Raw genomic sequence first — 24,146 nt, forward strand, 5'->3', positions numbered from 1 at the left:
TAGCAGCCATCTTGATCTTTATATCCACACACCATAATACACAGTGACAGCTTATTCTAAGGACTGACTGCTCTAGGCTCCCACTGTCTTTGGCCTCGTCTAGCTGAGCTGGCCACTTCCTGCGATCCCACAGAGCAGCAGGGCCCCATAGGGCACTCCAGTCCTCCTCCTCAATCCCTTTATTTCCTGCAGACTAGACTCAGAGGGAGCGAGGGAAAGTCGTGGAGGGTGGCGGTAGGAAGGGCTGCCTCCGGTAAGCACCCAAACAGGGAGAAGAGAGGTACAGAGCAGCACTCCCTCCAGTTTCACTCATAAATCAAACATTCCTGCCCCGTCACACACACACACACACACACACACACACACACACACACACACACACACACACGTGTGCATTCTCTCTTTTTCTAACTTGTTTTAAGAGAGTAAGATGGCGTGGTGTGTTACCTGCTGAAGCTCAGACAGTAATACAGTGAACTCAGTGTAAAGCTAAAGAACACTAGACTCCTGGGAACTGATCCTCTGAGTGTTCATGCCAGAGTTCAGAGGGCAGATCTGAGGCCCAACAAGGTTTTTGTTACCTATTGTCCAGTGACCAGGCTTAGAGTCAGGAGATTGCAACATCACAAAAACGTATTGTGGCCCGCCGAGGCAATGTCTTTAGCAAATAAAAGGGGTAATAAACTATAGCTTGAAGGACACGTATATATCAAACATTTTTGTGGGATGACAGCATGAGGGGTGAGAATTTCTGAAATCGTTTGCCTTGATAAAAGGCAGATGTCTTGATGGAAAACCACGCCGGCCTTCTGATATCTTTTCCAGAGTTTTGTCGCTGGTTGGAATGTCACTCCCACCCTTCGTCTCAGCCAGAGTCCAGCTTCTCTGCTCCACAGCGGTCAGTGAGGGGATAAAATCAGAGAAGGTATTCTCAGATAGGATGATCCAGTCAGACTGGGTCAGGCCCATGAGCCCTCTGCTAACCAGCAGACTGCACACTCTAAACCTCTGAGCCACCATCCAATGTGTGTTACATTAGTGCACACCTAGAGATCCTGTTGACTGCATTAACACAGGCAGCCTAATTCTGATCTTTTTTTCATTCATTGGTCTTTTGACCAATCAGATCAGCTCTGAAAAAGATCTGATGTCAAAGATCTGATGTGATTAGTCAAACTACCAACTATTGGGAAAACATCTGAATTGGGCTGCATGTGTAAATGCAGCCTTAGGTTCTCCAAGACAAAGCCAAGGGTTTCTCCCTTTAAAGCAGAACCCAGGGAAGGTATGTGGTTGGATCCAGGGCCCATCATACATCATTCTAATGGCCACAAACCCGCTCTTGGCTCAGCTTAAACACCTTCCATTTCAATACAATTCTTCCTCTCAAACAAAGACATCAATAACCTAGTAAACTCTAATTCCCAACTTTAAAGTGAAATAATAATCGGACCAGTGCTTTTTAAAAAGAAGAAACATCTGGACATTATTGTGCTTTAGACAAGATTCCTGCATTACAAACATACATGGCGTGCCAGCCTGGGATTTATATGATTTTCAGAGGACCGCAGAAAAAGAAAAAGCACCAAAGTCCCAAACACGTTCTTTGATCTGTCAGAACAGGGGAAAATAACAGCAGATCTTTTCATCGGTGCATTCCGCCTCTCCCGGCACGGAGCAGGAATGAGGTCACACGGAGGAGGCCCACCGAACCCGCCCGTACTCTGCTCCACCTTTACACTGCACTGTGGGTAATGCTGCATCTATCGTTACATGGGCCGTGTTTAAACAGCTGCGAGGAAAAATTCTGAAGCGCATGCACTGACGAACACAGCACACACACACACACACACACACACACACACACACACACACACACACACACACACACACACACACACACACACACACACACACACACACAATTCATTCATTGACTCGGGCATCAAATTTATGCTCCGTTTCCTGGACGTAAGACGCTCCTCAGCCACAGACACATCAGTCTTGGTTTCCACATTGTTATCTGATGTCGAGCCAAAACAAGCTTTGTGACGGATTGTGTGCTAAAACCCCTGCATGATCAAAACCGCTGCCGGGCGGTGGAATGCAGCCTTGTGCGTGCAGTGTGTGTGTCTGGATGGGTGAGGTTGTGTGTGGGAGAGTGTGTGCACAGGAGAAAGGCTGCTCTGATAGCTGAACCCCAACAGGTGTTTAACACACCTTGGCACTGGACTCTCCTGTAAAACATCCTGTGTGGGGGAGTCAATATGTCTGTGTGTGTATCTGTGTGTGTGTGTCTGTGTGCAGTCTGTTCTGTCTCCCCAGAACCAAGTGTTGGAGAAATAGAGGTCGGCCACAGAATAGAGGGGGGAAATACAGGGACTCACCTGATCGGACTGTTCTGAATTTCGATGCCGCTGCGGGAACCATTGGGGCTTGGGCTGCAGAACACAAAACAAAACACCACAGTTACACAGCCACACTGCCAGCCAGTCATACAGTACAGTTCTCCCTCAACTACTTCTCATTTTATCTGGGCTGTTATGAGGCTCTGGACCATGTTTAATTTGTGGCGCTGGTATAACCCGATACTCACTTAAGGACTAGATGCAGGTTGGCGGAGAGGCGCGGGTCTGTGAACTGCGTAGTGCGGTTGTTGTGGTCCACGAAGTAGACCCGGCCGGTGGCTGTGTTCCTGATCTCCCAGCCAGGGGGCAGTGGGCCCAGCTCCTCACAGTTTACATTACTCAGGTCTCTGGGAAGCACAAATCCCCAACACAGTCAGAGGTGAAGGGCAGAAAATAAAAAGAATAAGACATAAGACCAATCAAAGTCAAGGTATGAAGCAGACCTCAAGGCTGACGGTAACTGGGAAACAAAGAGGCGTGAGAAAAGATTCCAAAACGACATCACTTTTATTCAATTTTTCTTCTTCCCGTCTAAATGATTTATTGCTGCCATGGAATCCTTTCAGCTGGACTCCTTTAGCTGTCTGTGGAGAGCAACTAAGAAATGACAGCAGCCCCACTTCAACGGTAGTGACTTATCGGACTGAGGCCCAGCCAAATGACCAAGCCTCTCAGCACTGGGAGCTTGACAGCCCAGCATCTGCTGCACACACAACCAGGGTGTGGCGTGACCAAGATAGATGGCATTTTTCTTGCACTTGATGCTATCACACATATTTCCACGGGGCCAAGAGAACAGCAACGTCTAGGTATTTTTCAATCACTGACTTTCTTTCTATTGACTCTATTCCCAGTAGACTGACGTGTTGATGTGTGATCTCCTCTGGGCCTGTGGTAATCCATGACACACATGCCTGAGTGAGTGGCGTCTCTGAGCCACATGTACAGTAGGGCTGAAGACTGTGTGCTGAGAGCTGAGGGTATGGAGGGAGAGGGCGTGCCAGAGGTGTCTGCTGTGAATCCTCTCAGATCCCTGTGGTTTACATTTACATGCCATTTAGTGGACTCTTTTATCCAAAGCGGCTTAAAGTCATGAGTGTATACATTTCACATACGGGTGGTCCCGGGAATCGAACCCACTATCCTGCCATTGCAAGCACCATGCTCTACCAACTGAGCGACAAAGGACTGTGACACCAGCCCTCTATCGTAGCTTGTCAGCATGTAACCAGCAGCATATTTACAGAAGGGTCCGGACAAGCCTAAGGAGAGCTAGCCACTGATTGTCCATCCCATGACAGAAACATAGGTGGGGGTAGGTGATGGTCTATATCAACAGCCTCACCCAAACCTGCATGAAACTACATTACAGCATCCCAGATCATCCTGTTTTTGTCATCATCCTCAAATAATTTGTGTTGGAAATACTTAATGAGTGTACTGCGTATAGTGTACAGAGAGTATGTATGTGTTCAGACAGTGGTGGTGGTGGGTATACCTGGGCTCTGTGTGTTCAGACAGTGGTGGTGGGTATACCTGGGCACTGTGTGTTCAGACAGTGGTGGTGGGTATACCTGGGCTCTGTGTGTTCAGACAGTGGTGGTGGGTATACCTGGGCACTGTGTGTTCAGACAGTGGTGGTGGGTATACCTGGGCTCTGTGTGTTCAGACAGTGGTGGTGGGTATACCTGGGCTCTGTGTGTTCAGACAGTGGTGGTGGGTATACCTGGGCACTGTGTGTTCAGACAGTGGTGGTGGGTATACCTGGGCACTGTGTGTTCAGACAGTGGTGGTGGGTATACCTGGGCTCTGTGTGTTCAGACAGTGGTGGTGGGTATACCTGGGCACTGTGTGTTCAGACAGTGGTGGTGGGTATACCTGGGCTCTGTGTGTTCAGACAGTGGTGGTGGGTATACCTGGGCACTGTGTGTTCAGACAGTGGTGCTGGTGGGTATACCTGGGCACTGTGTGTTCAGACAGTGGTGGTGGGTATACCTGGGCACTGTGTGTTCAGACAGTGGTGGTGGGTATACCTGGGCTCTGTGTGTTCAGACAGTGGTGGTGGGTATACCTGGGCTCTGTGTGTTCAGACAGTGGTGGTGGGTATACCTGGGCACTCGAGGGTCGTGCCATGTGCTGACTCCTGTCTGGGTGTGGAGGAAGTACACCTGGCCCTGCTGCGTGGTCCTCTGCTCTGTAAGGGGGGAACAATAGCATGGCTACTCATACAGGTATAAGAGGTACAGAGCAATGATTACAGACAAGTACACACATGTGAGAGATGAGTGAGAGAATGGGGTGAGTGAGAGATGAGTGAGAGTGAGAGATGAGAGATGAGTGAGAGATGAGTAAGAGGGTGAGAGGTGAGTGAGAGATGAGTGAGAGATGAGTGAGAGAGTGGGAGATGAGTGAGAGAGTGAGAGATGAGTAAGAGGGTGAGAGAGAGATGAGTGAGAGATGAGTGAGAGAGTGAGAGATGTGAGTGGATGATAAGGAAAATAAAGCTGTTAGTTATACATTTGTTCCACTGTGAGGATTGTTATTGGTGCGTCAATGTGCGTGCGTATCTTGATCCGAGCGTGGGTGGAAGCGTAAGAGAGATCACACAGACGGAAATAAAAGCAGGGATTGAGTCAGTTTGGATCCCAGTTGCGGGGCTGACGGGGAGAAGATGGTTGTCTGTGTGTTGGTGAGCTCATTCATCACAGCTTGACAGAGATATTTCCATGAGCTTGGAAGCTCTTCTCTGGCATTCCTTAGGACCCACCGCCCTGCCTCTGTAACATGCGTGTACATAAACCCCCCCCCCCCCCCCGCCGAGCGCAATGCATTCGACACAGAGTGACACTTCTTGGCCGACCTTGGCCCGCCACTGGGGCTGCTGACAGCGGTTCAGAGGAGCTTGCCCAAAAAGAGACAGCACCCTCCTAATTTTGAAGAGCTGGGCTGGGCTGCTGTTATTTACTCCTCTGGCCAGCACTCCTAAATCTTCAGCAAGACTACACAGTGTCTGAATATCAAGCAGCCGCCCATGGGCTGCATGTGAGGAAGGGGAGGAGGGGGAGGAGTGAGCGGCTGCCGCCAGCCTTTAACTGCTAGATCGATTCAATTCGTTTTTTAAAATGGGGCCTGTCAGGCTGCTTATGCTGCGCTGCAGAGTCATGGTGGCTGTGCTGTTGGGACTGAATAGGGACATAGATTAGCAGGATGATTCAGCTGAGCGTTGGGCTGAAGAGAGGAGGAGGGAGGCAGTTAACACCGAGGCATTGCAATGACGACACCGGTCTTAAAACAGAAGTAGACACGTCTGTCATAGACGATGTTCATAATACAGAATGCTCCAGTCTAGTCTGGCTGTGGGAACCGAAGTGGTAGTCCTATAGTGTGATTGTGTGTATGTTGGTGTATGTCCGGTGTGTCCATATTGTGTGTTAGAATCCTCTTTCCACTAACCGTATCCCTCAGGCAGGTCTGGGGGTGTGTGGAGGTGTGTCCTGCTCATGTAGTTCCTGTGTCTCTGGGAGCGGACGCGTCTCTCCTGGGCCCGCTGGTCGCTGGACGGGACACACGGAATGGTGGGCGTGGCCCCGTTGGTGCTCAGGATGGGCGTGTTCTCATCCACAATGCAGCTGAGAGGCCGGCCCGGGCTGGAGTACTCCGACGCAGGCCTGGGAGAGACAGGGAACAGGAGGAGATCACAGTCAGACAAGGAGGGTGGGTTATAATATATCCTTCATGGTAGGTTTGTTCAAATCAGGCCCGTGTCTACTCATATTTCATATCTAGCTGTGCTTGTAATACGCTTAGATGCTAGGGCTAGGCATTGGCTTGCGCCTGCTTTCTTAAGCATCACGAGGTCAGTGAGGCAGAGACACAGGCACACACAGACACACAGAGCAGTATTGAGTGAGGGGCCTGAGGCCAGTCTAGAGCAGAGCAGAGTAACAGGAAGGGAGCTGATAAGGGAGCAAAGAGAGAGAGAGACTGTGGAGCAACAATACCGTCTGGAGCATAAGAGTCTTAGGGCCCCGTTCAATAGTCTGCAGTCTCCTGATACAAATTCAATGCTGTCTAGGTCTTGGGGACTCATGCCTCATGCCATGGGTTTGAGGTTGGGTAGTGTGTACTCACTCAGCCTGGACTCAGGGACAGACATAACATAGTAAATGTAAACCGGTCTCACTCCATTTAGTATAGGTTACGAATTACAATTCGTATGATGTTACAAATTGCAATTTGTACAATATGTTAAGAATTTTCAATACGTATGATATGTTTGGAATTCCACTTTGTTGTGGCTAACATTAAGCTAGGTGGCTAATGTTAGCTAGGCTAGGAGTTAAGAATTAAGGTTAGGATTAGCTAATATGCTAAGTAGTTACTAATTAGCAAAAATGCTAAAGTTCGGGTTGCTAGACATTCGCTATATACGCCCACCCATCCTACCCGACCAACCTCCCTCCTTTAGTGTTTTGGCTTCAGTAACCTTGTGTCTTATGGCATCATACCAAACATATCATACTAATTTGAGTGTCACAGATTTACATTTACATCAAGACTTTGAGGCCAGGCTGACTCACCTGGTAGGCCTCTCCCACTGTGTGGTGCGTGTGATGTGGTTCAAGTACTGGATTCGGCCAGACGCAGTCCTCCGCTCCTCCCAGCTGGATGCAGCAGATACAAACACACACACGTACAAAGCAGTGAGTGGACATTGAGGGCAACCAAGTTCAGGTAGTACCTCCTGTTTCACTGTTTCAAAACATTTCCCCCCTACTAAACATGACCCAGATATTCCCCACAGAGCTTCTTGCTAGCTAATAGGACGCAGTCTCCCATCTGCTCACCCAATTCCTCTGGCGCACACCAACCCCAGACTAGACTACCTCACCCCAGCCAACATCATTGGCTCAGTGCTGAGGTCAGTCGTGCTAAGCTGGTGAAGTGTCTGAACAGCAGAGCCTCTGGCTACTTAGATTGGAGTCTGGGACACAACACCACATGCTGTCTGGAACACTTTTGGTTGTGGGGCAGTGTGGTTATGATAGGCTCAGACTGGCCCTGCTGTGAGGGTATGATGTGGTGGGTCCACTGTCCAGTACGGACAAATGTTAAATGGAGTTGTGGTGTGTTGGTGGGTATGGTACTCACCCGTCTGGCAGGTCATTGTCAAACAGACGGCTGCAGTCCACCACTGGGCCTCCTGTGCCTATTCTGTCTCTGGACTGCAGGCTCACTTTGGACACACAGACACATTCAGAAACACATAGGAGAATGACTGGGTGGTAGAATCTCACTTTATTCATGTCCTCTCATACCAGAGACTAAAACAGAACTATTTTAAAACTGTGAATTGCTGTAATGCAATACTGTAATGATGTTATTTAGGGCTAAATGAGGAATCCATTTTTAAGAGGATCACATGGTCAAATCCTCTTGTGCGTGACAAGATGATTGTGTCTGGAAGTAGAAGTACCAGCCGTTTGCACTCTGACAGTGGCCTGACCAGTCCCGAATCCCAGTTCTGGAAAGGACCCAAGAAGTGAGTGGAGGGCACGTATTAATGCTAGACTCTGTCTACTGTAGCTAGCTAACCCTGGCCTCTCTGCCACCACCCAGGCTGTTCAGTGCTCATGTTGGTGGGTCAGAGGTGCTGTGACTGTCTGTCACCAGGCCCTGTGGTGCAGATGGCAATGCGGGCCGTCTGAAGTCAGAGGGAGGCGCTCGAAACGCTCAGGGCCAGCGCTCAACGCTTTACACACCAACAAATCACTGGGAAAATAAGTCCCTCTGCAGGCTCAGGTTACTGGAGGGAGACTACATGGTGTTGGGAGGGTTTCTTGTTCTCTTTCCTAGTCCTCTTTCTATGCGTGGTGGTGTAGTGAGGTCTTATCAGCATTATAAAAACAACTGTGGTTAGCCTGAGGTTCTAATAATGGAGTGGTAACACTTCAGGTACATAACAGTGTTACGTGAATGTACGTGAGTGTGTGGTGAAAGTCTGTGTGGCCTGCTGGTCACTGCTGTACTCACCCACTATCTGACCCCTCACTGTGTCACTGTCATTGAGGCCCAGCTTGTTCATGTCCAATCTCTGATCTGTGGAGGAGAGAGGGGAAGGAGGAGAGAGAGGAAAGGGGGATCGATCACTGTCTGAGAGACATGTAAACTAGCATGTGTTGGGAGGGTTTTTGTCCCCGCAGACAAGTCCTTTTGCTCTGTATCGTTTACATCACCCACAGTGAATTCCTCTCTCTCCCCCCTCCCTTGGAGGCTGGGTATGGGATATGCACTGGAACAGATGGTCTGTGGAGTGGCCATGGGCCGTAAAAAAATCACTGAGCATCGGTACCGAGCAGCCTGCAGTTCACTACAGAGGTCAAACATTTGACAAATCTCTGCACAAAGCCGGCACTATTCCACCCAGACTGAACATGGACATGAACCCCTGCCAATGTCTGGAAACTCTTTGTCTACGTTCTCAGCCTAGGCTGAAAAACAAAGCAAAAAAAATGGAATACCACGTTGCCTGCAGACATGAGAAATGCCACTATCTGTTCACTGTTGTCTGAGTGTCATACAGATCAGCTCAGGATGTGCGTCTAGACTAAACAGGGACCAAAACATGGTCGGTCAAACCATTACAAGACTGGGGCAATGAGCGTGCACACACAAACCCAAAGCCCCCTAAAACGCCTGTGGACAGGACACAGTGGAACAGCGAAAAAATGACAAACATACACTTGAATAAGACCACAACCGAGGGACATAACAAATCTATGCTTACATTTAAATAGCTGTACAATTATGCATGTCTGAGTAAAATGACCGGTTGTCTAGATTTGCAGACCGAGATAAACGGAGGTTAGTCACTGTGGCGCATGCATGCTGCCAGTCTATGGGACAGACGAGGGTGGAGGGCGTGAGGAGGGGGGAATGAGAGGAAATGCAGAGGCAAACTACTCACAGTTGAGGCACAGGGTTCGGGTTTTCCAGGAAAACAACTGTCAGGGGCTTCTAGGAAAAGCAGTGGGATTTTGTCCTTTTTCCGTCTACAAGACCGTAGCAGGCCTATCAGCATAGTATACATACAGTGGGAGGGGGAGGCACTTTGGTAAAGCCATCACTGGGTCCCTGTCTGGCTGCCACTGCTGCGTTGGCTTGGAGCGCCAAGCCTCAATCTCATTTAGCCATTCGCTTCTGACATGACACGTTTACAGTGATTGTGGGCTGATGCTGATTGTCTTTTCCTGTTCTGGCACTGCAGAATGTGACCCCTCTCACAACCTGGTCTGTGCCCTGTCAGGAATAGGAAGAGAGTGTGCGCACTTGTGAGGGTACAGCTCAATGTGTCACTGTGACAGGAGAAGGGGATTATTAGCCTGTGACTCCGCTAGCCTGTGACTCCGCTAGCCTGTGACTCCGCTAGCCTGTGACTCCGCTAGCCTGTGACTCCGTTTGTGGGACAGACAATGGGTCACTAGACAGACATTACCTCACAGCATTAAATACACACACACACATGCACACTAATTCAATCAGGTAGTCCTTACAGCCGGTGTCTTTGAGGCGGTTGATGGCGTTGGATAGAAGGCGTACACAGCCCAGGAAGCCAGCCCCCTGCTTCTTATGGATCTTCTTGTGGTTCCACACGCTGATGGTGATGGAGTCAGACTTGCCAATATATCTGAGGAGAGAAGAGAGTGACCAGTCACTAACAATGTACTGTAGATGTTACTAAAGCCCGTGTGAATGCACTGTTCCAATAGGCCAGTCTTTGCCTGGATGTCCCCGCTGGGGAGGCACACATCCGCTCGTGGCTGCCTGTCACCGCGGGCTGCGTCCCCACAAGAACACAGTCAGGAGGTGTCTGAGAGGGATTTTCCGCCCGACGTCTGTGAATGTGCGACTCCCGACCCCGAGAGTCTGGGTACGAGACGGACGAACGAAGACAGATCCTGTGAGTCATAAATCATCCAAAGGCAGCCCTTCGACCCAAAATCACCCAGAGAGGGAGAGAGAGAAATGAAAGAGACAGGGAGGAGGAGAGGCTGAAAGAGAGATAGAAAGAGGGATAGTGTAAGTGAGGAAAAGAAGGAGAGAGTGAACAGTTGAACCATGACATTACTCCCTGACTGCCTCTGTTATCACTCTGTGTGTGTCAGTCGAGGCCTGGGTATTAAACTCACACTACGTGAACCTGACGTGGCACATCTGTTCGGCCCAGTACCCTTCCTCAGTGTAAAATTAATCATCCATACAGTTAGCAGACTGCATCCCACTATAATTATCATGCTGCTTACCGAAACTAAAGGGAAGTGAAACAATGGGGCTGTGAGTAAGATGTCTGGACATTTTGAGTGGAAGCCAAATGCCTGTCTGGGGTGCTATCTGAGAGCATTAGAATGCAGGACTGATTTGTAGGGGGGAATTATTACATCCAACACAGATCTGGATATGATTATTTGATCAAATAATAAGGGCAGTAGACTAGACATTGGATTAAGTTTTTCAAAACAAGATACAGTATGTTTACATACACTATACACATGCCAAACATACCAAACTCTCAGATAATATGATTACTTGTAAGATAAGATAAGAGTTTCTCCTCTTAGGCCATCTCTATGTTATGTCTCTGGTTGGTTTAGTTACAGTATATGGCATATTGCATGGCAGTTGGTGCTAGGCAGGCCAGGCTGTCACACTTCCTCAGTAGGCAGAACAGGACCAGCTGGGACCTGGGGACACTACCGCCACCTGGTCCCCCTGTCCCCATAGCAGCAGAGATGGGACAGAGAGGAACAAGGGCCTTGGCCAGGCTATGGGAACACAACATTGTGCATGTGTCTTTTCATCCCAATATTTGTATCTATGAAGTTATAGGAGATGAATTAACATCTCATCATTATATATCAGTGACGTGCACAATACGGAAGTGGTCCGACGAAGCAGATGCTAAGCTACAGGACTGTTTTGCAAGCACAGGCTGGAATATGTTATGCGATTCATCCAATCAAATTGAGGAGGTTACCACATCAGTCACCGGCATCATTAATAAGTGCAACATCCGCACTGAGCTAAAGGCTAGAGCTGCCGGTTTCAGGGAGCAGGACAGTATTCCGGACGCTTATAAGAAATCCTGCTACAACCTCCAACGTGCCATCAAACAGGAAATTTGCTAATACAAGACTAAGATTGAATCCTACTACAACGGCTCTGACGCTCGTTGGATGCGGCAGGGCTTGCAAACTATTACGGGGTACAAAGGGAAACCCAGCCACGAGCTGCCCAGTGACGTGAGCCTTTCCAGATGAGATAAAAGCCTTCTATGCTCGCTTCGAGGCAAGCAACACTGAACCATGCATACAGTTCATTGACTATAGCTCAGCGTTCAACACCATAGTGCCCTCCAAGTTTATTACTAAGCTAAGGACCCTGGTACTGAACACCTCCCTTTGCAACTGGATCTTGGACTTCCCGACGGGCCACCTCCAGGTGGTGGAGGTAGGCAACAACACATCCGCCACGCTGACCTTCAACACGGGGTGCGTGCTTAGTCCCCTCCTGTACTCCCTGTTCGCCCGCTACTGCATGGCCGCGCACAACTCCAACACCATCATTAAGTTTGCTGACGACACAACGGTGGTTGGCCTGATCAGAGATGACGATGAGACAGCCTATAGGGAGGAAGTCCAAGATCTGGCAGTATGGTGCCAGAAAACAGGTAACGGAGGGCTGAACATATCCACATCCACAGCGCTGTAGTGGAGTGGTGAAATTATCATGGTCCACACACACCAACACAGTCGTGAAGGCACGACAACACCTCTTCCCACTCAGGAGGCTGAAAAGATTTGGCATGGGCCCTCAGATCCTCAAAAGGTTATACAGTCGCACCACCGCTTGGCATCCGACTGCAAGGTGCCATCCAGGACCTGGACGCCAGGGAACTCGGCCCCAGTGATGTACTGGGCCGTTCGCACTACCCCCTGTAGCACATTGCGGTTGGATGTCAAGCAGTTGCCAGTCATGGGAAGGCCTTCCAAATTGTACGACTGTCAAAGACTCCAGTCGCCCAAGTCATAGACTCTCTGCTACTGCACGGCAAGCGGTACCGATGAACAAAGTCTGGAACCAACATGACCCTGAACAGCTTCTACTCCCAAGACAAATAGTTAACCAGCAGCTACCTGGACTACCTGCATTGAGCCTTTTTGCACTAACTCTTTTGACTCATCACTTACGCTGCTGTTACTGTTTATTATCTATCCTGTTGCCTAGTCACTTTATACCTATGTACATATCTACCTCAAATACTTCGTACCCCTGCACAACGACTTGGTACTGGTAACCCAATGTACATAGCCAAGTTATCGTTATGCATTGTGTATTTATTATTATTACGTGTTTTACCTGTCTATTATTTCTCTATTTTCTTTCTCTCTGTGTTGTTGGGAAGGGCCGTAAGTAAGCATTTCACTGTTTGTCTACACCTGTTGTTTTCGAAAAATGTGACAAATAAAATGTTATTTGACATATTCATTAACATATTATACTTCTTAGTATAAATGTAGTTTGAAGCGTGCTGAACAAGAAACTGATAGGTTTGTCCCCTGGATTGTCCCTAATAGGGCTACAGAGCCGTATTACAGTCCAGTCTGTCTGCTCCACATACTTTAACTGGGCTGGATAGGAGTCGAGGAGAGGCAGTTTGCCAGCGAGACACAGTCTGCTATCCTTGGCATACAGGCCACTTCCGCAACAATGCTGGCTGGGGTCAGCGGTCACGGGCCAGTCTGTTGGTGTGACCACTGACAGCACCACTGAGGAGGCCCTGACGTGTCAATGTTGCCATGAGCACATACACTTCCTCACGCTGTGCACATACAACCAATGGAAAAAAGCTTCAGTGCCAATTAAGCAAAGGCTTTTCTGGCTCTGCTGAGCGTGAGCACCTGGTGTTTCAGACACCATTTGAATATGTGTGAGTGTGCTCAGCTACCCTCAGTCAATTAGACTCCACACACTGAGGAGAGTCCATGTGCCTTAGCATGGAGGAGTAATCCTTAACCCTGACACACAGAGGGAGGGCACCTAAAGGTTTAACATAGTCATTAACAGGAAGAAACACAGGCAGGTTCCAGGTGATTAAAAAAACCTGGAGAGGTGTGTGTGCGTGCATTTGGCTCCGTCTTGGGAGCACACAGGTCGATGTCCTCCCATCCATCACCGTGTCCAGCACTCTCTCTCCTCCACAGTGGGACTGACTGACTGACTGACTGACGGCTGTGTTTCCCTCCTGTCAAACGGGACATGAACAACTAATTAAACAGCCATGTTGGGAGAGGGTCTGGTATCCTGAGCAACCAAACAAATGGAGACATGTGCTTCCTCTTTCTGTTAGCTACGCGTGGCGGCTGGATAAACACTGGGCAAATACTGGAAACTTTCACCCCCCCCCCCCTTTTTCCAGGTTGTTTTCACAAGACAAGCAGTCCTTGGGAAAAGCGACATGGGTGCAACAAGACATGCACATATTTCTGCCCAAAAGGTAAAAGGCTTCTGAGATTAGTTTCCCTCCCCACGGTTCTATTTAAATGTTTTTCTTTTTCACGTTAACTACCTCAGTGGAATTGTCATTGCTGGCCTACAGATAAGTGAGAGGACAGACATAAACACAGCTTACTGTAAGGCATTCAGATCCTGCAGAATCAATGTGTGACACATCCCTGATGTCCACTTGGCACATTGGAGTTGGGTGAGGGAATGCGTAGATCACAGGAGGTTGGTGGCGCCTTAATTGGGGAGGACGGGCTCATGGTAATGGCTGGAGCGGAATGGTATCAAATACATCAAATGCATGGTTTCCATGTGTTTGATGCCATTCCAGTCACGCTGTTTCAGCCATTATTATGCGCAGTCCTACCCTCAGCAGCCTCCACTGGTGTAGATATAGCATAGAGGGCACTGGTGATAGTTATAGAGAGGGGCCGCAGTTCAGCAGAATGCTGGTTCATTACTAAATCAGCAGGTTATGGTAAGGTTTCTGTTAGATACACGGTTTCACATCTAGTCACAGCTGCTTCTATATGGATGGTATGTCAAGCGCAAGCGCTGCGCTATCCATTATGTTAGTTGAGTGATGAGGGGACTCACAGGTCGTAGTGCTGGTTCCACTTGGGGTCGAGGGTGTTCTTCACGGTGTCTGTGGAGTGACATTGTCCTGAGCCGTCCACCACCACTTTGGCAAAGGGATCAGGGAGGCCTACAGGGGAACACGCACGCACACACACACACACACACACACACACACACACACACACACACACACACACACACACAGCCTCAGCACACAGCCTCAGCACACAGCCTCAGCACACAGCCTCAGCACACAGCCTCAGCACACAGCCTCAGCACACAGCCTCAGCACACTGGCCTGGCCAAGGACAGGCTGTACTAGGAGAAAATGTTACAGGCATCACTCCATCATTATTTGATGATTTCATTATGCTGATGGAAGTGAGACTATCCGGTTTCTGAAAGGGGGAAAAGAGGTTATCTGAAGAAAACTACTTTTGATGAATAACATTCTATGACAGTCTAGGAATGGCTGATGTGTGAATCTGATAGTGTGACTGAAACTGAGCCGAGTGACAGATATCTAGAGATACGGGTGGACATGACATTGACACTAATAGACAGACCTGAGGGACCTGTTGGATGACATTTACCTGCACATAGCCTGGGTGTGGTGGATACACAAGCTCACAGACACACACACACACACACACACACACACATATGCCATGCAGGCCCACACAAACAAAACAAACTGCACTTAGAAATACATCTCTCTCTATACATAAACACACTATCCCACAGAGACAAGCCTGCCTTGCTGCCACACAAGGCAGAGTTCTCTCCACCCAGGCCCTGACTGAGTGAGTGTTTACTCAGCCCCTGAGTGCTGGAATGGGAGGAATGGGCACCAGAGAAACCACCTGAGTGAGGGACCTTAACACACTCACTCTCCATGACAGCCTGACCCAAACACACCCAAACACTGGGGCCACTATGGACACCTAGCACACACTGAAATGCTATGCTGTGCTGTTTCACTCTGAAATGGACTAGCTTTAAATGACGGTATAAACGTTTTATTGATATCCCATACTTAACCTCTACAGAATTGCTCCAATTAGGCACATTTGGCCAGACTTAATACAACATTTTGAACAGAAATACAATGGTTCATTGGATCAGTCAAAAAAACTGCACATACACTTGCACATACACTGAAATTGCGCCTAACCTGGAAAAATAAATTGTGACCCTTCTCTTGCATTTCAAAGAAAAAACTAGTTTTTTCCCTTTGTATTATCTTTTACCAGATCTAATGTGTTATATTCTCCTACATTAATATCACATTTACACAAACTTCAAAGTGATTCCTTTCAAATGGTATTAAGAATATGCATATCCTTGCTTCAGGTCCTGAGCTACAGGCAGTTAGATTTGGGTATGTCATTTTAGGCGAAAATTGAAAAAAAGGGTCCGATCCTTTAAGAGATATTTCATACCTGTGTGACTCAATGCATGAAATGTGAATGAAACAAAGGGAATAAAATAGTCCTAGTTTTATTAGTAGTTTGATTGGCTAATATTGATAATAAGCTACATCATTGTGACGTGGTGAGCTCATCTTTCTCCCCACAAACATATCAGTAGTAACATTACAGGCTACTAACCCTTTCCTCTTTGCTGGTGTATTGTAGTGGTTGGTTAAGTGTGTTAGCATGGCGTTCTGCTGGTAGGGAACTCTAGCAGCTGGCAGCAGGCCCTCTTTAATCAGCTCAAACTGACCCACATTTCACATTTCTCACGGGGGATACATATCTCACACTGCAGACATCAAAGCCATCAAGCCCCCTGACTATGAAACTATAAAGCCATTTAACATGGAGTCGAGGATCAGAAACACAGCTTTCACTGGGTTACTTACGAAAGAAATCTTTCTTCACCAGGTTTTTGGCACAGAGGACTGAAAGAGAAGAGGAGAATGAGGTGTTATTTTTAATCGTTGCAGATAGACACATATTACACACTGACAGGCTGTTGTGATCGTGTGGTTACATCACTGCCAAGGGAGAGGTTTGTGCAGGGCTGAAGTGATACACTGCTGCTCAGGGAACTGAATTGCAAAGCGCTCCATCTTGGATATGGATAGCCCTGGCTACATTACATAAGCAGCAAGAGCATTTCTTTTATAATGTGTAATGTAAGACAAGTAATGTGACTTTTAGGTGATAGAGAAAACACATGAACATATATCTTTAGCCAGACTGGATTGTGCCAGACCCTATATCTCTACATTTGAGTGTGTGTACTGATCATAAGCTGACAACCAGGTGATAAATCAATGACATGAGGAACTCTCCTGTTCCGCTCCAGAAAATAGACCAGCATCAACATGCTTTATAGCTATAGTAGTTGATTAACAGCAACTCAATCAAGAAAGTAACTTGACGATAGTGCATATGGACACTTGTTGGCGACATGCTGAATCATTGGGCATTCGCACATGAATTCAATATGAACTATTAAAAGGGAGGGGCATACTCTTCCCCACAGCAGCCAGTCTGCAGCAGCAGAGCAGTAGATTGGGCAGATCCCCAGTGAGAACCATGGAGGGGCTGCTGAGGCAATGAGGCAGAGCCACTTAAACACCCTCCACTGGGCCTGGATGAACGGCCACCTGGGTGTCTGGAGCCACCGACACACACTCAGTCACTTACTCAGCCCCGGCCCAGGCCCAGTCCCTCTGGTCCGCTTCAGTACAGACACAGCCACAGGCAAGAATGGCCTTTCTATTGTACTTCAACTACCTTTGTGTATTTGGTCTATGTATTTTTTGGGCCATCCCGGTCACATCCCACTGATCAAAATCCACCCACTATGCTCACTACCAGCGCTGTTCAATACCACCCCCATAGACGCCAGCTGCGGTGCGACAGCCGTCCATAGTTGCCATGTGAGTCGATTTCAGATCTTTGAGAGATGAAATCTGTCTCATGTCTGGCGGGCCCCCGAGGCCGTTTGTGTGTCTTCTCTCTACAGAGACCCGCTCACATGCAGGTGTGTCCAGACTTTACTTTGTTAACACAAATAAACAAAGGCAGGCCCATAGGGGCAGACAGCAGCCTAAGCCATTGAATCTACAACCACCGCTATTCATCTGCCCCTCCCCACCCACCCACAGCTAAACACAGGGAGAACCACAGTGCTTACACTGCATGTGAAACATAACCTGACTCCTAAATCAATTTAGGTCTGAGCTGAAACAACGTATGAGAGGGAACAGAACACCATTTAAGAGTGCCATGGACTGAATTAAACACACAAATCACAGACCGCAGTGTGAAACACAAACATCTACACATGGTGTTTACTGATACACTCAGCACACACAAAGGGTTTCTGGGTTTAATGAAAATTACACCATTAAGATGGAGAGGAGGGAGAAAAGTAGGTCTTAACCGAATCTAAACCCTCTTGGGGGATGGGAAGGGAGAACATGCTCGACAGACGAGGAAGAATTTCTTCCAGCAAACATCCCTGGGAATGTGTTCCGTTCCAGTGAAACCCACCTCATTACTCAAACATCTGGTATGCATCTCTCTCAGTCAGTCTCACACACACACTGTATGCCAGTCACACACACCACAGGCCCCTGAAAGGGTCCACAACACCTCGCTCTGCACACCCGCTCTAGCTTCAGTGATCTAATTAATTATTTACAGGCAGAGAGGTGTGAGAGAGAGAGAATGTCGGGGTGTGAGGTGCTGTGAGGGGGTGAGGAGTTGTAAGAATCCGGTGACAGCACTCTGTGATATCACTATTCAGGTCTTGCTTCTTTTACAACCAAATACGGACAGAACGACATACGCTGGGTCCTGAAAACTAGCTACATAGTGTGTTTCTCAAAAATAGATGATTTAATCAAAAGAAATGGACTCTCAAAGCTGGTAATTTTCTGTATTTTCACAGCTGCAGCAGAGCAAAGCTACAGGAGATGGACATGAACAGTTAAAACGTTACAGGGAGTCCCAGTGAGAAAGGGCAATGGTGAGTCTCATATAGTCAAATGTAAACTGGGAGAGAGGAAGAGGGAAGAGAGAGGAGGCCGGTGACACAGTAGGCCTGTCTGACTGTGGGAGAGAAATGACACATCACGGAACATCAGAACTTGCCGTAATGTCCCTCTGACCGGGACATGAAAACCAACGGGCCTTCTGTAAGCATACCATTAAACCTAGCCATCAATACAGCAGGAAAACAACACAACACTTATATATGTAAAATATAGAACAGACCGAATTACAGCCGAGCACAGCAGACCCAAGACAAAACCACTGAAATTACAGAGATAACCAGACAATGGCAGCAGAGAAGCCAATGATGAGATAGACTGCAGGACATGAATGGAGCACCGGGCAGCAATCATCATCCAATGTAAGCCAACCATCAGAACATGAGAGTTCTCATTACTAGGGCCCTGTAAAATCTGCGATGAGGAGAACGGGGATGGAATTACAGTATGCAGACATTAAAACAGAATTCAACCATATAAATGTTTTACTGAACTTAGTAGGGAATCAACTAAATGTATTGAAAATTAATTTGAGCAAGCTTATCATACACAAGACATGAACAGAATACATCAGTGATATGTATTTCCTGCAACTTTCTGAAGAGTTAACGAGAATTCCCCATCTGTGTATTGCGCAGTGAGCGCGTATACCATTTTGTGTAGTCGATAGCGATGATGCTAATGAAAAGTCTTCTGGAAGATGGAAAGGCTTTCCAAAAAACCTTCTCCATTAAATGTTAACTACAAAGTAACCTATGCTTAAATTGATTATTTGCATCAATCTAGTGGGTATTTATTCCATGTGTAACTCTGTGTTGTTGTTTGTGCTTTGCTTTATCTTGGCCAGGTTGCAGTTGTAAATGAGAACTTGTTCTCAACTGGCCTACCTGGTTAAAGAAAGGTGAAATAAATAATACAAAAAAATTGTTTAGCAAATTCTACCATCACATACACCACAACAATAACACTAAATAATAGCCTCTTGCTATGTGCTACACCCCAAAATCTACATTTATAAAAAATGTCACAGACCTCAAGTGGTCTCCTGATGTGGTTTAAGCATTGTTGTGGACTTACAACATCCAATTGAGTTGTTTTTCTATTTAAAAAAAAGTTTGATTTGGAGAGTGAAAACCAGAAAAAAACAGGGGAAAACAGAAACCTTGAAAAACTAAACTGAGAATACGGAATCAGGCAAAAAAAAATTAAACAGATTTTCTAGGGACCTACATTACATACAGACAAGCGTAAACTCAGACACCATGGGCCAACTGCCTCTCCTTCAGTCAATATATAGCCTAACCACCAAAATACGTGGTAGGATAGGTAGGTCAATGTTATGCAGGTAATGAGCAGATAGTCTGACTGATCACGTAGTAAACTAGAGAGTGAAGACCGGCTGTAAACTATAATGATGTACACATATTTCCGTGAGTCTGGCCCTGACTGTCTGATGGGTTTTCCCAGAGAAGGGCAGCTAAATTAACCTACCGTGGCTAAACATGGCGGGCTCCAGATAATGTGAGCGCTGGTTGACCCCAGGAAAGGGAACGCCGTGATCAGATCAGGTTCTATGCCAGCGGCTCAGCAGGCTTCCCCCTTGGATGGACAGACAGACTGACTGCAGTAGGAGCCCGGAGATGAACCTGCTAGACGGTACACGTTGTCCCGGTCCACTCTTCAGGGGTGTCACCCCTTATGGGACGGAGGGCTGAACCGCTCGGCTCTGCTTTATACTTTTACAGGGAGAGGATTCAGTGAGTTATTGAATCTTACATGAATACAAAGGGTTATGGGACCCTTGGTTTGTACCTCACTGTCACTCCTTCTGGCCACATTTTTGTTAGTTAGTGATTTCTCAAGGGCTCTTTCCCATGGTAGCTGAGAGGTGCCTCTCGTGTGTAAATCTGAATGTCAAACAGCCACGCTCTTAAATGTTTCCCCGATGATGGTTGTTTAATACTTCTCATGGTGTTACATACACTACATGACCAAGAGTATGTGGACACGTGTTCGTCGAACATCTCATTCCAAAATCATGGGCATTAATATGGAGTTGGTCCCACTTTTGCTGCTATAACAGCCTCCACTCTTCTGGGAAGGCTTTCCACTAGATGTTGGAACATTGCTGCGGGGACTTTCTTCCATTTAGCCACAAGAGCATTAGTGAGGTCGGACACTAATGTTGGTCAATTAGGTCTGGCTCGCAGTTGGCGTTCCAATTCATCCCAAAAGTGTTCGATGGGGTTGAGGTCAGGGTTTTGAGCAGGCCAGTCAAGTTCTTCCACACCGATCTCGACAAACTATTTCTGTATGGACCTCGCTTTGTGCACAGGGGCATTGTCATGCTGAAACAGAAAAGGGCCTTCCCCAAACTGTTGCCACAAAGTTGGAAGCATAGAATCGTCTAGAATGTCATGGTATGGTGTAGCGTTAATATTTCCCTACACTGGAACTTAGGGGCCTAGCACGAACCATGAAAAACAGCCCCAAACCATTATTCCCCCTCCACAAAATTTTACAGTTGGCACTATGCATTGGGGCAGGTAACGTTCTCCTGGCATCCACCAAACCCAGATTCATTCGTTGGACTCCCAGATGGTGAAATGTGATTCATCACTCCAGAGAACGCATTTCCACTGCTCCAGAGTCCAACGGCGGCAAGCTTTACACCACTCCAGCCGACGCTTGGCATTGTGCATGGTGATCTTAGGCTTGTGTGCGGCTGCACAGCCATGGAACCCCATTTCATGAAGCTCCAGACAAACAGTTCTTGTGCTGAAGTTGCTTCCAGAGGCAGTTTGGAACTCAGTAGTGAGTGTTGCAACTAAGGACAGACGATTTTTACATGCTCAGCGCTTCAGCACTCGGCGGTCCCGTTCTGTGAGCTTGTGTGGCCTACCACTTCGCGGCTGAGCCGTTGTTGCTCCTAGACGTTTCCACTTCACAATAACAGCCCTTACAGTTGACCGGGGCAGCTCTAGCAGGGCAGAAATTTGATGAACTGAAAGTCACTGAGCTCTTCAGTACAGGCCATTCTACTGCCAATGTTGGATCTATGGAGATTGCATGGCTGTGTGCTTGATTTTGTACACCTGTCAGCAACGGTGTGGCTGAAACAGCAGAATCAAGAATTTGAAGGGGTGTCCACATACTTTTGGTGAGATAGTGTATTTACAAGTAGTTTCTAAATAGAAAATAACTGATGGATCTGAATGTAGAACAAGAAGAGAACTGTGGGGGGACAGTCAGAGAACCACCCTGGAGAAAGAGAATGGTTGCCCATCCCATCTCACCAACACAGAATATTGCATTAAACGGTCCATAAGCCACTGAAGAAACATAGCAAACACCATATCGCTGACAGAAATATATTAGCCATATGATCCAACCTACGGAACACCCCCATTTAATCTACTTTCTGTCACGATAGCTTTGTTTAATGACATGAAGTTAAATGATTGTCCCCATTTCCTGCCAGCACACAGAATTCTTTAAATGTATGGGTTTATAGGAAGTCTGTCCTGATGACAGGAGCCGTCCCTAAGAAAAGGAAACCGGCCAGCTTGCACCTACAGGGCGGCATCGTAAATCTATTTTTATTGGTCACGCCGGGCGCACTTTCTCATACTCACACACTGACAAATATATAGCTCTCTCCATCCAGGCACATAAACATGGCCACACACACACACACACACACACACACACACACACACACACACACACACACACACACACACACACACACACACACACACACACACACACACACACACACTTCAAGCATTTCGCTACACCAGCAATTACATCTGCTAAATATGTGTATGTGACCAATTAAAATTGATTTGACACACACGTAAATATATGCAACATCATGGGCACTTGCACACACAGACTCAAAAAGCGCTACACTCACAATCCTGGAGAAAAAATATAAAATATAATATATATATATATAATATAAAATATAGAAATAGATTTTGGTTAGTTAGAATCACATAATTTATTTCCCATGTCCACTTTTAACAAAATGCTGTTCTCAAGGAGTTGCGATTTTTTGCACAACCGAGTAATGTACTTGCCAAAGTGAGTAAGGGTGAGGGGTTTGATTGGGAGGGAGCTAGCTAGAGTAAAAAATGGTACAAAAAAAGTGACAATTCTAACCAATTCCACCTTATTACCCATGTGGAAGGGTTTTGACTAGATGGGATACAGCTTTTGTCATATTTTTCGTAACAGGTTAGGAGAACTTACACAAAAGGTTAGGAGAACTTATGCAGCAGGTTAGGAGTATTAACATAGCAGGTTAGGAGAATTAGGTTAAGGTTAGGAAGACTTTTCTACTTTGACGTTCATTTGGCAAAAGCAGTTTCCCTTCTAGCCATGACCATGCGGAAGGAAAAATATCAGCCTTGTCTAAAACCCACCCCTGGTGCAAAACTAATTTTCCAAACATTTCTCACCCTGCCTGCCCCTACTAAACACTCCGGAAAAACATCACGTAATCCTCTGCATCTCGGCGCATCTTAAATCCTCAGTCGCCATAGCGACTGCGGTATCGAGTCAAGGCTGAGAGAAGGATCTCTCTGTGTGTCTGTGTTTCTCATTCTGGTCGCGCTGCCGGCAGCTCAAAGACCCAACGACTGTAGTGTGACTGACAGGGAGGAAGGACAGCACAATTGAGCTGCTCACAACAGGAGAGGAGTAGGCTAATGAGTGTTGACATTTAAAACTATGAATACAGTAATGGAGAAGAATACCACACACAAACAAACACACACTATAATACAGGCGGGCTCAGAGGCATTCCTAATGGTTGTATAGCAGTGGAATGAGTTGAGTGTGGATATGACAGGGTGGACAGAGTAGACTTGTAGTGTACAGTTATTCAATGGTGTCAGCCTTGTACCAGGCGCGGCGCTGCAACATCAGTCAACTAAGGTATCTGTGGGGGTGACAAAGTGAGTAATAGCTGCTGTATATCACAGCTTGAATACTAATGATAACCACGCCGCGCGCCCTTCCCTCCATCACCAGGCTGTCCACACAGCCTTCATAGGGAACTGGGATCACATGCAACTCTGATAAATGACAAAAGCCTTTTAGGCTAACACATTCTACATTTACTCCACATTCTTATCTAAATGGCCCACAACCAAACAGCTGGAGAGGAATTTGAAGCTGCAGCTGGACACACATTCAGAAACCCACCCACACACACTTCCCTCTTATGACCCATGAAGCCTCATCTCTTAATATCCTGTTAAAGATGTGGTATCACTTAATGTCCTCCTACAAGCCCTGAGTCATTGGCACCGACAGGAACAAACAAGTGGAACATATCTAATGACTAAACTGGAACATAACCCGGCATTCCAGCATAGGAAGCAGAGGAGTTGTGTGTCCTCCTTGTGTCGGACAGTCAGTCAGTGGGTTATTAGTCACATCATAGGTTTCCAAATCACAGCCCAAACTAGGTAGATTCCCCAAGGGGGGGGGGGGGTCAGCAAACACCACAACCTCCTGGCTTTCTCAGTCAAAATCGATGAACAGATAGGTTAGAGGCAGGCAGAGAGCTTGGG

The 24,146-nt window shown here is 47.2% G+C and overlaps 1 protein-coding gene across 2 annotated transcripts in view; it reads right to left on the reverse strand.

The window, feature by feature from the left end:
* Positions 1-24,146, reverse strand: part of LOC139532423 (E3 ubiquitin-protein ligase SMURF2) — a 56,361-nt gene that overhangs the window by 11,945 nt on the left and 20,270 nt on the right. The window contains exons 2-11 of one of the 2 annotated variants that reach the window (XM_071330017.1): positions 16,414-16,452; positions 14,568-14,676; positions 9,962-10,095; positions 8,442-8,507; positions 7,560-7,644; positions 6,989-7,072; positions 5,862-6,076; positions 4,518-4,602; positions 2,597-2,755; positions 2,388-2,441 (exon numbers count right to left, since the gene is read on the reverse strand). In XM_071330017.1, coding sequence (XP_071186118.1) covers positions 2,388-2,441; positions 2,597-2,755; positions 4,518-4,602; positions 5,862-6,076; positions 6,989-7,072; positions 7,560-7,644; positions 8,442-8,507; positions 9,962-10,095; positions 14,568-14,676; positions 16,414-16,452 — 1,030 coding nt within the window. Of the gene's footprint in view, positions 1-2,387; positions 2,442-2,596; positions 2,756-4,517; positions 4,603-5,861; positions 6,077-6,988; positions 7,073-7,559; positions 7,645-8,441; positions 8,508-9,961; positions 10,096-13,569; positions 13,711-14,567; positions 14,677-16,413; positions 16,453-24,146 lie in introns of those variants that run through there. The other variant, XM_071330104.1, reaches the window with a different exon arrangement.

This window comes from Salvelinus alpinus, chromosome 1 (assembly GCF_045679555.1).
Source record: "Salvelinus alpinus chromosome 1, SLU_Salpinus.1, whole genome shotgun sequence".
In the NCBI taxonomy this organism is placed as follows: Eukaryota; Metazoa; Chordata; class Actinopteri; order Salmoniformes; family Salmonidae; genus Salvelinus; species Salvelinus alpinus.